The sequence below is a fragment of the Mastigoproctus giganteus genome, chromosome 2, assembly GCF_048544385.1.
Source record: "Mastigoproctus giganteus isolate SK-2022 chromosome 2, ASM4854438v1, whole genome shotgun sequence".
NCBI classification, from domain to species: domain Eukaryota; kingdom Metazoa; phylum Arthropoda; class Arachnida; order Uropygi; family Thelyphonidae; genus Mastigoproctus; species Mastigoproctus giganteus.
The window spans coordinates 132,310,675-132,328,959 of record NC_143576.1 but is presented as its reverse complement, the minus strand read 5'-3'; the positions used below and the strand labels follow the sequence as shown (position 1 = coordinate 132,328,959).

The 18,285-nt window shown below is 38.4% G+C and overlaps 1 protein-coding gene across 1 annotated transcript in view; it reads right to left on the bottom strand.

Annotated features, from left to right (window-relative positions):
- Positions 1–6,588: 6,588 nt before the first annotated feature.
- Positions 6,589–18,285, bottom strand: part of LOC150089572 (monocarboxylate transporter 13-like) — a 44,101-nt gene continuing 32,404 nt past the window's right edge. Inside the window, exon 4 of the mRNA XM_090390035.1 lies at positions 6,589–6,716. Within this exon, the coding sequence (XP_090246161.1) occupies positions 6,589–6,716 (128 nt within the window). The remainder of the gene's footprint in view (positions 6,717–18,285) is intronic.

Sequence of the window (18,285 nt, the reverse complement as noted above, 5' to 3'; positions counted from 1 at the left end):
ATCCAGCCAGTTCCTAAAAAGGGTGACAAATCCCTCCCATCCAATTATCGTCCCATTGCAATTACTTCTACTCTTTCTAAAGTAATGGAGAAATCAATTAACCGCCAACTCTTAAACTACCTAGAAACCTTCCGTCTGATCAACGATCGCCAGTATGGATTCCGTCAGTGTCAATCCACTGGTGATATTCTGGCTTATGTTACCCATTTATGGACTAATTCAATGGAAAGGTTTGGTGAAACACAAGTAGTTGCTCTTGACATCTCAAAGGCTTTTGATCGTGTTTGGCATAAAGGTCTTCTAAACAAACTTCCATTTTATGGTTTGCCAACTGTTTTTAGTAATTGGTTATCCAGTTTTCTCTCTGATCGCTCACTGAGGGTGATGGTAGATGGCTCTCTGTCTTCTAACTTCTCCACTAATGCCGGTGTCCCCCAAGGTTCAGTTCTTTCCCCCACTCTTTTCCTCTTGTATATCAATGACTTTCTTCCATTGACTGGAAATCCTATCCATAGTTTTGCCGATGATAGCACATTGCATTCAACTTTCCATTTTGAGAAACCTTGTCCTGCTCAATCAGCTTCAAGTTCTCAAAAGTCTGCTGCCAATTCCTTAAATGCCGATCTGGTAATTCTCCAGTGGGGCAAAGACAACTTAGTTGATTTCAACCCTTCTAAAACTCAGTCTTGTCTTATATCTCGCAAAAAGGATTCTTCTGCTCCTATGCTTATCTTTAGTGACACTCCGATTACTAGGCAAAATGATATATCTCTTTTGGGGATTACCCTGACTTCTAATCTCTCTTGGCACAAGCACATTACAAATATTGCTTCCTCTGCATCTAAAAAACTTGGTTTTCTCTTTCGCTCTCGGCGTTACTTTTCTTCCAAACAGCTGCTCACTCTGTATAAATCGCAAATCCGCCCTGCCATGGAATATTGTTCCCACATCTGGGGTGGTGCCCCCAAAACCTCTCTCAGGCTTCTTGATTCCATTCAGAAGAGGGCAGTTAGGTTAATTAATGATTCATCTCTAACAGAGTCTCTCCACTCACTTTCTCATAGACGTACTGTTTCTGCTGCATGCCTCTTCTACAGATACTTCCATGGGCACTGTTCTTCTGAATTGGCTTCTATAATTCCCGCTCTCTCTTTCAAAACAGTCCGAACACGTGCCGCCACCAGCCAACGTCTATTTACTGTCCAACTTCAAACCCACAGAACCAACTTTTCATCTTCCTCATTTATTCATTCAACTGCCGTTTTCTGGAACAACCTCCCTTCATACGTATTTCCTGAAAATTACAATCTACAGAAGTTCAAGTCCAATGTCAACAAATATCTTCTTTCGTCTTCTCAACCTCCAACCCAAGCATGGTACTAAGTACTATAGGTTCTAATACCTCTCGTGTTTGGGGTTCTCATAAAAAAAAAAAATTAAAAAAATAATAATTAATAATAATCACAAAGTTTTGAACTAATATGTTCAACTAATTTGTTGGGGTTTTGCGTGAGCCCTTCAGAAGTCGGGGCCCAGGGCGCGCGCGCCGTTAAATCCGACTCTGATAGGACCTGAATGAATTTTTTTTACTTTGAATCTTTTACTTACTTGATCAAGCATACTGACAGTGATCTTTCTGTTGCTAAGACAGTAATTTAGAAGAATAGACACCTGACCCCTAAATCTATACTGATTTTTTAAATAATAGTTCACATTGTACAAGGTAAAATGCCTTACTTGGGTCAATCAGTAAGAGTAGTATGAATTATTATTGTTCAGATGATGGTTAAATTCTTCTTTTAACTAACCATATACAGTTTGAGTACTTTTATTCTTCTGATATGAATATATGGTACAATAAATTAACTTTTATTTATTGAAATTATCTGATATTTGAGACAGTAATGAATTTTATTCAAGGCAGATTATATACTGATGGGTCTGTAGTCATGACTGCTATATCAGGACCTTTTTTATATACAGGAATAATTTTAAAAATAAGTAATGATGAAAAATAATGAACAATTAATTTTTCAAAGATTTGTATATTCATTTTGACATCATATACAGATATTCCAACTGATCCTATAGATTTCTTAACCTTAAGGTTTTTTATACATTTCAAGGCATCATCATCATCAGCCATTTTCAATCCACTCATGAATTTCATCTACCCATCTCCGTTGTTGTCTTCGAGGTTTTCTTCTAGCTCCTCTTGGGTACCATTCTGATATTCTTAGTCTATCTGTCATCATGCCTTCCAGCTATGTGTCCTGCCCAAGACCATTTTAGTTTTGATAAAGAATGTCCTTTACTTGAGTTTGCTGCCTAATCCATGTGTTTCTCTTCTTACCTAACAGTCTGATTCCCAATTTAATTTGTTCCATTCTTCACTGTGTAGTTCTCAGCTTCTCTTCCATTCTTTTGGTGAGTGCCCAAGTTTCACTTCCATAAGTCATGGTGGGTAGTATACATTGGTTCGTTATTTTACGTTTCAGACAAATTGGGATATTGCTCTTCAGTATGTGACTATTTCCTGAATGCTATCCATCCAAAACTTATTCTTCTTTTGACTTCCAGCCATTTATCATTATTACAGCTGATGACTTGTCCCAGATAAGTATGACTCCACCTTTTCAATCACTGCTCCTTCAATCATTATATCCCTTTGTATGGCATACTTGTTCATCATTACTTTTGTTTTAGCCTTATTCATCTTTAGTCCAAAATCCTCACTAACGCTGCATAACTGATTGAGGTTTTCCTCTAATTCTTTGGGATCGTGGCTTATGATCACAATGTCATCTGCAAATCGTAAATGGTTTAGGTACTCTCCATTCACTGACTCCTTGCTGCAACCTGTCTAATCTTCTGAAAGCTTCCACAAGGGCAGCAGTAAACAGCTTCGGAGATATTGTCTCCCTGTCGAATTCTTCTCAATTTTTAAATTTACTATTGTCTTTGTCTAGCCTAATAAAGGAGGTAGCATTCTCATATATTTTCTTCTAAATCATAATACAGTATTTGAGGTATCTATGCCTTGTCTTTTCAGTGCCTGAAACATTGCCTTATGCTGTATGGAGTCAAATGCCACTTCATAATCCACAAATGCCAGGCATAATGGGTTTTATATTCATTTTGTTTCTCCATTAACTGTGATGTTACATGAAGGTGATCCATACTTGAAAATCCTGTCCTAAAGCCAGCTTGCTCTTTAAGTTGATTTTCATCAAGTATTCTTTCTAATCTGTTAGTAATGACCCTTGTGAACAACTTGTAGATGTGGGAGAACCCCGGGAGCTCACATCTGGTGAGTATGGGCTTGGCACACCCAGGGTCCTGAGCTGGATATCATCATTCTTCTCTTTCTTGGTGATTCCCTTCTACTTTTGACTCTCTTTCTCAGGGTTACTCGGGAACTTTTTTTTTTTTTTTTTTTTTTTTTTCCCCTGGTGCAGCATAAGCCTCAGGCTTCCTTGCATCATATGGATAATAATAATAACAAGCTAACTGGCCTATAATTTCCAATTTATCTCCTTTCTTATGCAGCAAAACTATGATTATTCACTCCTTAGGCATCACACCTTTTCTAATGCATTTTGTGAAGTCTTTCCAAGCTTTTGTGTCATGTCTCTTCCTCCCAATTTTAACAACTCTACAGTAACTTCATCTTCTGCCGGGGCTTTCTGATTCTTCAACGCATGTTCAACCTCATCAGGAAGGATATCAGGTACGTCATATGTGTTACTAATTTGCGATCCATCTTCCCCACTGCTGGCATCATTCCCTTGCTCCTTGTATAATTCTCCATAGTAGTCTTCTGCTATTTGAATTATGCCTTCTCTGCTATTTATAAGTACACCATTGCTATTCTTCAGTTTCAGTATCATTTGTCTTTCTGTATTACTGCTCATGGCTGCTGATTTAAGTCCTTTGTTTTCCCTTAATGCTTGTTCTACTTTTCTTGTGTTAAATCTTATGTCCTCTCTGAATCTCTTTCTAATGGCTTTGCATAACTCGGTATACTCAATTTTCCCCTTGTCAGTGTTTATCTTGCTCTTCATTTGTCATATTCGTTTCATCATGACAAGTGTTTCTTGACTTTTTTTTTTCCTTTGCTTTCTTTTTACCTATAGGCTTCTTGGGCTTTATCACTTTCAGAAAGTTGTAATATTTCTCATGGATATCTTGGTCCTGAACCGTCTGCAGAAGCTCAAACTTGTTCTTAAGTTCCAGTACATACTGCTCTTTCTCCCCTTCTGTTATCTCAAAGACCCTCGTATTATTTACGTGAGTCAGTTTTTTCCTTTCTTTTCTTACATCTTTATCAAGTGTGCATCTTGCCATTCTGTGATCACTTCGAACATTTACCTTGTTCAGGACGGTAACATCATTCACGATATATCTTCTGTTAATGAGGATGAAGTTAATTAGTTATTGACAACAAAACTTTTCATTTAAATATGAGGCATCATTAAAGATTAGAGCAAACTTATTTGCCAATGCAAATAATAATAATATGTAATAATAATAACTTCCAAATGAGAGATGCCAGAAAAGCATGTAAACAAAAGTTTAAAATATCTGCCATCAGTTTTCCTAACTGTTTGAAATTCATTTATATCTATAATAGAATTCTCACCAATTCTTACAGTACAAGTAGAGTGAATAAAATTGTAACTTGGAGCGATCACTGAATATGAAAAGACAAGTCTCTGCAAAAATATTTAACTGGATGTTGAACCATCAGAGTTCTCAGGTACTGTACTAATGAAGTACCTAGCCTCCCGTTGAAGAGGGGGGAAAGACTGAGTGGTATCACACCAAATAATAACATTATATGAGGGCTGTTCAGTAAAGAATGATCATAATTATTTCTTCAAACCATACCTTTATTAATCATCCTTATTTTAATGATCTTTTTTCAAAGTAGCCCTCATTTAATGAAATGCACTTACTGTAACATTTCTTCCATTCTTCAAAAAACATAGTGGAAGCCATTTTTTGACATGCATTTGAGAATCTCCTCCAATCTCTTAACTTCTGATGACTGTAAACGTTTTCCTTGCAGCTCCTTCTTTAACTTTGGAAATAAATAAAAAAAAAAAAAAAAAATTGCAGGGTGGAAGATCAGGGCTGTAGGGCAAATGAGGAATACATTTGAAATTAATGCTAGCTAAGTATTCGAAAGCAGTATGAGCAATGTGAGGTCTCACATTGTCATGATATATCCACCCACTTGCATGCAGTTGTGGTCATTTGCAATGAATGTGATCCCACAAACTATGCAGCACAGTTCTGTAGTGAGATCCCGTAACAGTCATATGACGTGGCACAACAGGTCGGTAAACCATTCCTTGAATGTCAAAAAAAGAAATAACATAACCTTTCATGCAGAAACCACAACCTTTGGTATTGGTGATGATGTAGACTTCCAAACAGCACTTTATTGCTTACTCTGTGTTGAAATGATGAAGCCATGTCTCAACCGCTGTTATCAACTTGTGCAGAACCTCACCATCTTCAGTAACTATCCGTTGAAGCTCCTGACAAACCTCCATGCAAACTTGCTGTTGCTCAGGTGTGAGTAGCCTTGGAACCCAGCATGTACAAACACGTCAAATGCATCTCCATAACCATTGAGATGGTATTCTCCATGTCAATGTTCACATATTGTGCATGCTTCCTACTAATATTCTCAATACTTTTACTAGTTGCCTTACTGTTATACAATCTTCTCTCATGATTATAGCAGCAACATTTTTTGGTTTCTGGTGACATTTTTGGTGACAGCAGCAATTGGAGTTCTGGGACTACTAAGTTTTATAACTGAATAATGTCCATTTTTAAACATTCTAAACCACCTGCAAGCTGTGCTATGTGGAAGCTAGTTCACCATAAACTTTTTTTTTTTTCAAATTTCATATGTTTCAGCTGATGTTTTTCTTGAGCTAGAGATAAAATCTGAAAACAGAATAAAGTTCATGTGTCCTTCACTGTCATGTCCATTGTTAAGTAGGGGAAATTGAACAGCATAAAGTTGAATGACTTTCAGGTCACACCATACATACAAAGCAACCTCACAGTGCTTCTGTGATGCAGCTTGGTTTGGTCTTAAATTCTGCAAGTCAGCTAGAAATAGGAAGTAACATGCAAAAGCAAAATAGCCAGCATGAAAAATTATGATCTCATTTTTTATTGAACAGCCCTGATATTTCTCTTTTAGAAAAGTGTTAATTATTTGTAGTGTAGCAAGAGGGCAACTTGCTACAATAAAAATGTTTAAGTGGTGGTTGCCATACAACTGTTCTGAAACTGTCAGTGTTCTAAAAATGTTATTATAGACTTAATTAATATCTACAGACAGGCTTAAAGTAATTAACAGCTCAAACTTGAAAACTTTATTTTTATTTATACAACATGGAAATTAGTTGAAAATAAAGGAGACTGGCTGTAACAAGCAGCTTAAAAAGCTCTCATTTATTTATTTGTATGACATATAAATTCAATGGATAGAATGAATGCACTTTGAATGAAAGAGTATGTATGAATTTATTTTACATGATTCCTTACATAATGTATATAGAACTAGTTTATTTGATGTATTCTTTTTTTTTTTCCAATTTTTATAAGCCAGCCAAAACTTATGAATAGAGTCCAACCTCCCAGAATAATGAACATATGGTCATAAGAGCCACAGTCATCTCTAAAATATCCTGAAAGAATTAAAGAAGTAAATAATTACTAACACATCGTTAATAATTTTATCACACATATTAAAACATTAAATTCACTATAGAGGCAATACTAAAGTTTAGTACTTTATTAAAAAAATATAATAATAATACAATCTTAATTTCAGTGCATACTTCAGCACATGATGAAACCAGGGAAGGCCTCAAAAATTTGTGGAATGCTGTTCAAGAATTATTTGGGGCCTGGGGACAAATCTTATATGGGGTGTTTTTGTAATAGTGATTTTTCTTTTTTTAATTTTACAGTAACTAAGAAATAGTTAAATAATTTTATGTTTTACTGAACAAAATTTTTAAATATAATTAATACATTAATCAAATTATTAAAGCAATTATTGCACACAAATATTGCTTAGATAATTTAAAATATATTTCCAGCCCTTTTTTGCTGCAAAATAGGGTATGTCTGCCAGGGACAAAGGTTGAAGACATTATAGAGCAGATATCATCTTTTAAGGGCATAAAAGGTAATATTGTTTCATACGTTGGCACTAATGATAATGGAATTACGTAACAAATCAATGTTGGAAAAAAAGCCGTGAGCTAGGGTTGAATTTGAAAGTGTCTGCAATTCTGCCCAGCCACGATATGAGGTATTATATGATGAGAGCCTTGTTGATCAATTCAGCCCTGGAGAGATTGTGCAAGCTCAAGGGGTAGAAGTTTTCTCATCCTGGTCTGTGCGTATTAACAGGAGAGGCTGCTTCTACAGAGATGGGATATAGTTAAATAAAAAGGGTGCAAGAATATTGCTGATGATATCGAGGCAGTGTTAGGTGAGTCGGAAAGCTGCTACCTTTGGGGAATACACTGACTAATAGATTAACAGTAGCCGCTGGCAGAGGTGAAAGTGATTCCTGGAATGACCAGCAGCCAGGAAAACAAGGTGCAGGGGATTCCAGAGACTGCCAGCATTCACTGCAGAACAAGAAAATTCATGGGCTGTGTTAGTGTAGCTAAGAATATGAACAGGTGCATGTATACTTGCGTGTACACCAATGCTAGGAGTTTGGTAAATGAATTTGAGGTGTTGGTCAAAACATCAAAGATGATATTGATGGGATATCAGAGACGTAGTGTCCCACAGATATAAGGAATGCAGAACTGGAATTTGGGGAGTACAATGTATATAGGAATGGAGGATGGGTTATGCTATTAGATAAGAAACACCAAGCAAGTACAGCCAGTTGACATGGCTAGACAGTGCAGTGTCGAGTCAGTTTGATGTGACATAAGTACTGGGAAAGCAAAATTGAGAGTAACAGTGCTTTATAGGCCTAATGACTCTGAGTATAATTAACAACTGTACAGAGAAATAGTGGCCAGTAAATCAGTGTTTTATAATGGGGATTTTAATTTCCCAGATATTGACTGGCATTTGTGGGTTGGTCACTCACACACTAGCAGGGCTTTTGTGGATTTATAAGCTGAGTGTTTTCTACAGCAACATGTTAGGAAGGCAAGTAGTGAGAGTAATACTCTTGATCTGATTATCAGTAGTACTTCATGCATTAAGAATTTGTAGATAAAGAAACCACTAGGTGCCAGTGATCAGAGTGTGCTGAAATGGGATTTACTGAAAGAGGTAACTGCCATATCAGGGGTAAACGGAAGGGTTTTTGCTTTTGTAAAGGTGACTATGGTAGTCTTAGACGGTATTTAAATTCTATACGGTGGAACCAACTGATGGTGATACTAACAGCAAATTCAAAATGAGAAGCATTCAAAGAATTAATCTTGGAAGTTACCAGGATTTTCATACCGACTAAGAATATTGTTCAAGGTTTAAGCCTAAATGGATGTCAGATGAACTAATCAGACATGTGGCAGAGAAGAAAAATGCATGGGATACATATAAATTAACAGGTGACATGGAAGCCTATGATACATATAAGCTGGTCTGTAACCAAGTCACAAAGGGGGTTAGGCAGGCAAAGGCAGATTACGAGAAATCTTTGGCAAGGGATGCAAAGAAAAACAGAAAAGACTTCTTTACTTATGTATATTCTAGAACGAAGGGGATTAATCAGATTGGTCCACTTGATATCGATGGGTCAACTGTTGATGATCCTGCTTAGGTAGCTAACAAACTAAATGAATATTTTGAATTGACATTCACACATGAGGAGTTATTCAGAGAGGGGAATGCCAGAGGTGTATTCAACTCTTGCAGTAAGCTAGATAATCTTGTAATAACTGAGAGTAAAGTGGAGGAGAAATTGTTGAAGATAAACACAAGAAAGGCACCTGGGGTGGATGGGATCTATCCAGTTATATTAAAGGAGGCAGCAAAGGAAGTAAGCAAACCCTTAGCTATAATTGTGAGAGCTTCCTTGGACACAGGGGAGGTACCCACAGACTGGAGATGTGCAAATGTGACCCCAATTCGCAAAGGAGGATCAATAGCTGACACAAGTAATTATAGACCTGTGAGTTTAGCTTCTGTTCCAGGAAAATTAATGGAGGCACTGGTTAAAGAAGCACTGCAGGATCATCTAGACAAGACTTCAGTTATAGCTCAGACACAGCATGGTTTTGTTAAAGAGAAGTCTTGCCTGACCAATTTGATTGGATACTATGATGCAGTCACAAAAGAATTGGATGCAGGGAATAACTTTGATATTATATACTTGGATCATAGAAAGGCTTTTGATGCTGTTGCACATTGAAGACTGCTGCTATCGATAAAGAGATGGTTGAGGGGGAGAAGACAGAGTGGAAATCAATGGACACTGCTCATTGCGGGCTAATGTTATTAGTGGAGTCCCTCAGGGTTCAGTGTTGGGTCCATTATTGTTTTCTGTATTTATAAATGATATTGATGATGGTATATCAAGCTTAATGTCCAAGTTTGCAGACAATACAAGGGTTTTCAAGGACACTACTGACACTATGCTTTTGCAACAGGATCTGAAAAGGATGAGCAGATTGGCTGAGAGGTGGCAAATGAAGGTTAACATTGACAAATGTAAAGTACTACATATGGGGAAACAGCAACCACAGAGCAATGTATCAACTCTGTGGTACTACACAGAGTGGTAGAGAATGAAAAGGACCTGGGGGTAATTGTGCAGGCAGATATGAAGTTCTCTGAGCAGTGCAGACTGGCTGCAAGAGTAGCTCATGGTGTCTTATCAATGATATACAGGAATATTTCTAGTAGGGATAAGGAGGTGATTATTCCCTTGTATAAGCCAATGATCAGGCAGGGATAAGGAGATGATTATTCCCTTGTATAAGCCAATGATCAGGGAGGGATAAGGAGGTGATTATTCCCTTGTATAAGGCAATGGTCAGGCCACAACTTGAGTACTGTATACAGGTCTGAAGGCCTCATTTGAAGAAGGATGTAGAGCTGCTGGAATGAGTACAGAGAAAGGCAACAAGATTAGTGAATGGAACAAAGGGGTACTCTAACAAAGAACAGCTTAAGTTTTGCAAATTACAGTGTCTGGAGACTAGGCACCAGCGAGGTGATCTGATAGAGGTGTATAAAGCCTTGAATGGTTTGAGCATGCTCAATGCTGACGGGATCCTTCCTCTTGCTGAGAATAATCACCTGAGGGCATAAATTAAAATTGAGGAAAGACATGTAGGATAGACGTGTGGAAATTTGCGTTTAGCCAGCAGGTAGTTGGTTGGTGGAACAGACTTCCATCCCTTGTCGTGTAAGTTGATAGCCTAAATAAATTGGAGGCTCAGCTGGCATCTTGCATCATATCCCTCTACTAATCAGCATTAGTAGAGGCATATGATGCAAGAAAGCAAGCTTATGCAGCATCATCAGCCAAAAATAAAAAAAAAAAAAAAAAAAAAACCTTCCACTTCACCCCTCTGTTCGTTCGAAATACCTGTCCACCTGAGCCTTAAATTTATTTAGGCTGTCAACTTCCACTACAAGGGATGGAAGTCTGTTCCACCAACCAACTACCTGCTGGCTAAAGGCAAATTTCTGCATGTCTATCGTACATCTATCTTTCCTCAATTTGAATTTATGCCTTCTCAGGTGATTATTCTGAGCAAGAGGCAGAATCCCATCAGCATTGAGCATGCTCAAACCATTCAAAGCTTTATACACCTCTATCAGATCACCTTGCCGGTGCCTAGTCTCCAGACACTGTAATTTGTCAAACTTAAGCCTTTCTTCATAAGAGCAACCCTTTGTTCCATTCACTAATCTTGTTGCCCTTCTCTGTACTCATCCAGCAGCTCTACATCCTTCTTGAAACGAGGCTTCCAGACCTGTATATAGTACTCAAGGTGTTGCCTGACCATTGCCTTATACAAGGGAATAATCACCTCCTTATCCCTGCTAGAAAAATTCCTGTATATCATTGATAAGACACCATGAGCTACTCTTGCAGCCCATCTGCACTGCTCAGAGAACTTCATATCTGCCTGCACAATTATCCTCGGGTCCTTTTCATTCGCTACCACTGTCAGTGTAGTACCACAGAGTTGATACGTTGCCGTGGGATTGCTGTTTCCCATATGTAGTACTTTGACAAATGTAATGTTAAACTTCATTTGCCACTTCTCAGCCCATCTGCTCAACCTTTCCAGATCCTGTTGCAGCAGCATAGCATCAATAGTGTCCTTAACAACCCTGCCAAACTTTGTATCGTCTGCAAACGTGGATATTAAGCTTGATATGCCATCATCAGTATTATTTATAAATACAGAAAACAATAATGGACCCAACACTGAACCCTGAGGGACTCCACTAATAACATTAGTCCACGATGAGCAGTGTCCATTGATTACCACTCTGTCTTCTCCCCCTCAACCACCCCTTTATCCATAGCAGCAATTTGCCTCCAATGCCACACTGCTCCAATTTGTGCAGCAGTCTTCCATGTGCTACAGTATCAATAGCCTTTCTATGATCCAAGTATATAATATCAAAGTTATTCCCTGTATTCAGTTCTTTTGTGACTGCATCATAGTATCCAATCAAATTGATCAGGCAAGACTTCCCTTTAACAAAACCATGCTGTGTCCGAGCTATAACTGAAGTCTTGTCTAGATGATCCTGCAGTGCTTCTTTAACCAGTGCCTCCATTAATTTTCCTGGAACAGAAGTTAAACTCACAGGTCTATAATTACTTGTGTCAGCTTTTGATCCTCCTTTGTGAATTAGGGTCACATTTGCACATCTCCAGTCTATGGGTACCTCCCCCGAGTCCAAGGAAGCTCTCATAATTATGGCGGTTTGCTTACTTCCTTTGCTGCCTCCTTTAATATAACTGGATAGATCCCATCCACCCCAGGTGCCTTTCTTGTGTTTATCTTCAACAATTTCTCCTCCACTTTACTCTCGGTTATTACAAGATTATCTAGCTTACTGTCAGCGTTGAATACAACTCTGGCATTCCCCTCGCTGAATAGCTCCTCGTGTGTGAATGTCGATGCAAAATATTCATTTAGTTTGTTAGCTACCTGAGCAGGATCATCAACAGTTGAACCATCGATATCAAGTGGACCAATCTGATTCATCCCCTTCCTTCTAGAGTTTAGATAAGTAAAGAATTCTTTGCCTCCCTTGCCAAAGATTTCTCGTAATCTGCCTTCGCCTGCCTAACCTCCTTTGTAACTTGGTTACAGATCAACTTATATCTATCATAGGCTTCTGTGCCATGTGTTAATTTATATGTATCCCATGCATTTTTCTTCTCTGCCATATGTCTCATTAGTTCATCTGACATCCATTTAGGCCTAAACCTTGAAGAATATTTCTTAGTTGATATGTAAAGCCAATGTTGCCTAAAATTCCCTTATGGTGCAAAGATATGCTACGTACACACACACACAGTGATGTCTTTTTCTTTAGCCATGGCTAGATTCAAACCATCGTGGGCAAACTGTCTGGGTTGCTTTCTAAAAAGTAGCTTTTATTTTGTGTGACCATTTCAGGTCACATATAACAGGCAACAAAAAGGACTGCTTACTGAATTTAACACAAAATTAGTTAGAGTTCTAGGAACCCTTAGTCAACTGCAGCCATTGGATATCTGAATTAACAAACCCTTTAAAGTATTCATGTATGGGAATGGACTAAATGAAGGGAAGCATCAAATAACAATTTCACTCTAATAGGATACATTGATTTTAAGCAACAAATAATAATATTCAAGACCTTGAAGATTATGCACTGTCTGAAGAAAGTGAAAGTTCAGACCGTAATTGCAATAATGATGAGTATGTCAGTGGTGAACATATCGGTATTATGCAATGAATAAAACCTTTTTACAGTGAAATTTTAGTACTTAATTAGTACATACAATAAACTTTTCATTATAAAATTTTATTATAAAATATAATAAAATTAGCACATATAATATTAAAGTAAAATTTGCCAAAAATGTGCCTCCCTAAATGTGGATATATCTTATCATTCAGAAAATATGGCAATTAACAAGACTTTTACACCACGATAACTTGACCCTCAATAGGTAGCACAGTTTTAATAGTCACCATCTTCCCACATCAGGTGGAAAACACCTGAGTTCAAATCCTGTCAATGACATGAGGAATTCTTATAAGTCTTTTGCACAAATCATTTATCTGAATCAGTCGAATGCTCAGGTGCGAGCAGACTGGGTTTTCCTCCTGGAAACTTGGATTTTTGGTCCATCAAACAGCATATCGACCACAGAACATGTGCAGTTTACAGACATTATTTTAGGAAGGATGTAGAGTTGCTAGAACGAGTACACAGAAGGGCACAAGATTGGTGAGGGGAAGAAAGGGGTGCTCTTACCAAGAAAGGCTTAAGTTCTGCAAATTGCAGCACCTGGAGAGTAGGCACCTGCGAGGTGATCTAACTGAGGTGTATAAGGCCTTGAATCGGTTGAGCAAGCTGAATGCTGATGGGATTCTTCCTCTTGCTCAGATTAAAAACCTGAGTGGGCACAGTTTCAAATTGAGGAAAGATAGTTGTAGAATAAATGTGCAGAAATTTCCATTTAGCCAGCAAGTAGTTGATTGGTGGAACAGACTTCCATCTTTTGCTGTGGAAGCTGATACTCTAAATAAATTTAAGGCTGAGCTGGACAAGCATTTGGAATGGAGGGGCTAGCCCACCCTACCTTGCCCTTTTTCTTCTGCTTGCCTTCTTTCTTCTCCTCAATCTCTCACCCCTTCTCCTCTTTCAAAAAAAAAATTATTATTTTTTTTATTTATTATTATTTTTAAAATTTTTTTGTCATTATTATTGTTTTTTTTATTTATTTATTATTATTTTTAATTTTTTTTTCTATTTTATTTATTTATTTTATTTTATTTTTTTTTTGGGCCCTCCCTGGGAAGCTCAGGCTAACCCCAGGGGCGGCCAGCCAGATTTCTCTTCCCACTTAACGGGTCCGGCTCTCAGTCCTAGTGACGGTAACTAGCGGTCTGTGGTGTTCCACAGACCCTAGGCTAAGCGACCAAATGAACAACATAACCCACACTAAGCAAACATGAACATACACTAACATATGCTATCTGGCCTTGACAGTACTGTACTGTCTTACTTCACAAGAGATTCAAATGCGGAGTTGTGCGAAAGCACCGGTGCCGCCTGTCAAAAAACATTGTCACTAGTTCGTATATCGATGCATACTCTCCGTGCGGCGACTACTGCTTTAATAAGTAAACTTGAAATTTTCCCTCTCGCGAACTGATGAACAGCGCCGTGTACTGACTTACGGTGACGTTTTCGGTTATGGGTTCCTATGCGATTCACATTCCTTTAGATGTTACCTACCTCCCCTAAACGTTTGTACCAATATTTTTGAGATACCCTGTATAATTAGCTTTAGATACGTATAATGATTTTAGGTTTAAATTAAGAATCGTTTTATAGTTTTTGGTTTGAACTTAATTTTAAATTTGTAAGCAACTGTAGGGTTCTGTCGATGGCATGAAGATTTTTATCGGACTTTTTCGTAACATAACTGAGTTAGTCGGTCTCAGACGACGGTAGCATGGTTTTTGCTCCCGGAAGCTCGGGATTTTTCGTTTAGCAATCAGAAAACAGAACGCACTCAATTTGCAGACAGTATATACGTAGCGGCGGCTCGTGGCTGATGTATGAGTGTACTGCATCTTAAATTTACATTAAATTGCTTTAATTAGAAGACCTGTAGACATAGAGTAATAACCATAAGCAAGTTAAAAATAATACAAAACGTTAACTGGACACTTACCATTAACTGACTTGGGTAATCTTGAAATTTTATTTAAAAATAAAATCCATTCTGCTGTTTTTATTTATTGAAAATAGATTAATAACTTCTTCATTCAAGTTTGGTGCGCTGTTGATACTGTTATTATCATTATTATTAGCCACATAGTGCAAGGAAGCCTGAGGCTTTTGCTGCACCAGCCAAAAAAAAAAATTCCGAGTACCCTGGGGGAGAGAGAGAGATCACCAAGAATGATGATATCCAGCACAGGACCCTGGGTGTGCCAAGCCAATACCACTGGGAGCAAAATGTGGAACTATAGTTGTTTTCATTTATATAGTCGGCAATAGTTATTTTCCCATGAACCAAAGGCCTTTGGCTGTGGTTGGGCTTGGATGGCCCGGGCTCTGTTTAATACTTGTATTAAATAAAGCAGTTATTGTTTTTTTTATCTATTTTATTTAAAAATTATTATTTTATTATTATTTTATTATTTTTTTTTTTTTTGATTATTGAAAATAGAGGATGAGTATACTATATGCGGGACCTGTTGATAAAAATATTCGTTGTTGCAATATTCTTCACAAAATTTCGTCTAACTCCATTGACCATATTTAGATTTAAAAAGCTGGAAGTGCTGCAGTTCCGCAGTGCCTACACGAGCCGCCTCTATATATGGAGCAATATGGCCTTAGTCGCTAATCTCCTGAAAACGCTACTACAACAACAACAGCCTATGCTCGAATTTCCTTCCATCCATATCTGTTTCTGTCGTTCTCTGGAGATCGTTCATGGCAGGCTTGACAGCATTGTTTAGTTTCACAGCAATGACTTCATTTTCTAACGTTCATAAAATTTATAAATTAAGTTCATTTTCCAATTCCCACATAATACAGTATGTGGGTAATGGAAAATGAATGGACGACCATACACGAGGTACATTATGTACCTCATATATGGTCTCGGCAAAAGAAATTCACTTTGAAGCAAAATTATATCGCGAAAACTTTCCTAAGTTGTTGTTGTGGTGTTTTCTGGCGCAAGGGCAACTTAAGCCCTATGCGCACTTTCCTAAGAGACGATTATCAAATTATTGAAAATTTGTGGTTGGTGCGCGTTAGTCTGCACAGTGGTATCTTTACTGTTCACCCTACACCAGTTGGAAAAGGCCCAGGTTCGAATCCCGTCGATGACGCAAGGAACTTTAATGGGCTTTTTTCACTCTGTGGCTGAGTTAGTCGGTCTCAGGCGCAGAGTTTTTTCGTCCAGAAAAGAAGGCAAATCGACCAGAGAACACGCAATTTACAGACACAAATACGGGTTTAGGTAATCAATCACGGGTAACATTAATATAATAATTTTGTTGGTAGGCGTTTAGAGAAAACGACAGTAGTGCATCGAGAATTTTTTTTCTTGTGGGAGGGAGAACTGGGCGTTGCACATTAATAGCTTTTACAAATGTCAACCGATGAAAGTACAATCATATAAGCAATATATTTTTTGGAAGGATTTTTTCAGAGGGGGGACCAGGATGTCGCCATTCCATGGACTGCTTTTTACTTTCACGGTCGAAATGGTGTATCCAACTTTCATTCTGAGTAATTAGACGAGAGAAAAAGTCTTCATTTTTTTGGCACAGAGCTAACAACTCTTGTGATTTCTGTTGTCAATCCTTCTGGAAACCAGTCAAAAATCGAGGAATCTATCTGGCACTCAATTTCCGTAAATGGAGTTGGTCATGAAGGACTGTTTCAACAGAGCCCACACTAATCTTCACCCCCTGGGACAATTCATGCACAGATATCCGGCGATCTTCCATGATTAACGACCACTTTTCTGATCGTGCTGTCATCAATGGCTGAATGGGGATGACCTGAATGGACTCAGATTCTATTGATGTCCGACCACACCTGAACTGTCTGTGCCAGTGCTTCACAATGCCATAGTATGGGGCTTCATTCTTATATACAGCAGTCATCTCCTCGTGGATTTCTTTAGGTAGATGTCCCCTTCAAGAACAGATACCGAATTACAGCTCTGGCTACAACTTTGTCCATGATGCTACTTCGTCACACGTTCAGTTCTGTAAGATAAAAACAAATTAAGACACACAGCTGAAATTTTACACCTTTAGTACAGAGATATGTATGATGCTACATATAAAATATCATGACTCTGCGATATGTGGAAGTAGGTGAAGGCGATTCTTCATTGAACCACCCTCATAATTGGACGTCTCCAATTCACCAACGTATGCTTCCTTGGAACATTACTCAGAACAGAGGATGCAAGGATGCAGCGTACATATGAAATTGTTCAACAACACCCACAAGAAGCATTGGAACGTCAAGAACAGTACTGCTCCACTAAAGCTGTAGATAAGCAAATCAGAATAGGCAGTGTGGTCTACCTGTATATGCCGAAAATTAGACCAGGTCAAACACACAAGTTGGCATGTCAAAGTAGTGGACCTTATAGAGTAATAGCCCATAATAGAGTAATAACTTCTCTAGCGAACTTTCAAATACATATCTATCGTCCCAGAGACAAACAACTAGTTCATGTAGACAGACTTACTAAAGTAGTAGATTGCAGACCATTTCCAGAACTATGCCTCAAGCTTCCCGAAGTAGACACGTCCCCAGAACCTTCCTTGGAACACACTAAACCAAAAGAGGTTTATTAACAGCCAGAAGAGGAAGAGGAATGGTTTGAGCCAATTGTGGCAACAACCGTAGTACCTAGGTTAGCAGTGTCTATTCCTCTGGCATACCTGCCAAACAGAGGTGTGAAAGAACAATCAGTAACGAAACAAGTTCAACAGGCAGTTCCACAGTTGAAGCGAAGGGAAGAGAGAGGTCACGCTCATCCTAAGCACCAGTATAACCTGCGCAGCAGAAGTCAAGAGCCTCAAGTCTCTCTACCACTTCCTAGAAACGATGAGGTGACAATAATTCTTCAATCACCGACTGAGCCAATTATTCCCGAAGAAGTTCAAATTCCTGATGAAGATACAGAACAGATTATCCCTGCTGATAGTGCAGATATTGAACCAGTGTCTCAACCAGTACAAATCTGCGCATAAGGGGGGGGGGGGGGGGGGAAGCAGAAGCACCAACGCCACCCTCAGATAACCTCGGACTATTGGATCAACCCCAGGGGCTTACATCTGGTTAGTATGGGCTTGGCACACCCAGGGTCCTGAGCTGGATATCATCTTTTTTCTCTTTCTTGGTGATTCCTTTCTCTCTCTCTCTCTCTCTCTCTCTCTCTCTCTCTCTCTCTCTCTCTCTCTCTCTCTCTCTCTCAGGGTAACTCGGGCATTTTTTTTTGGCTGGTGTAACATAAGCCTTAGGCTTCCT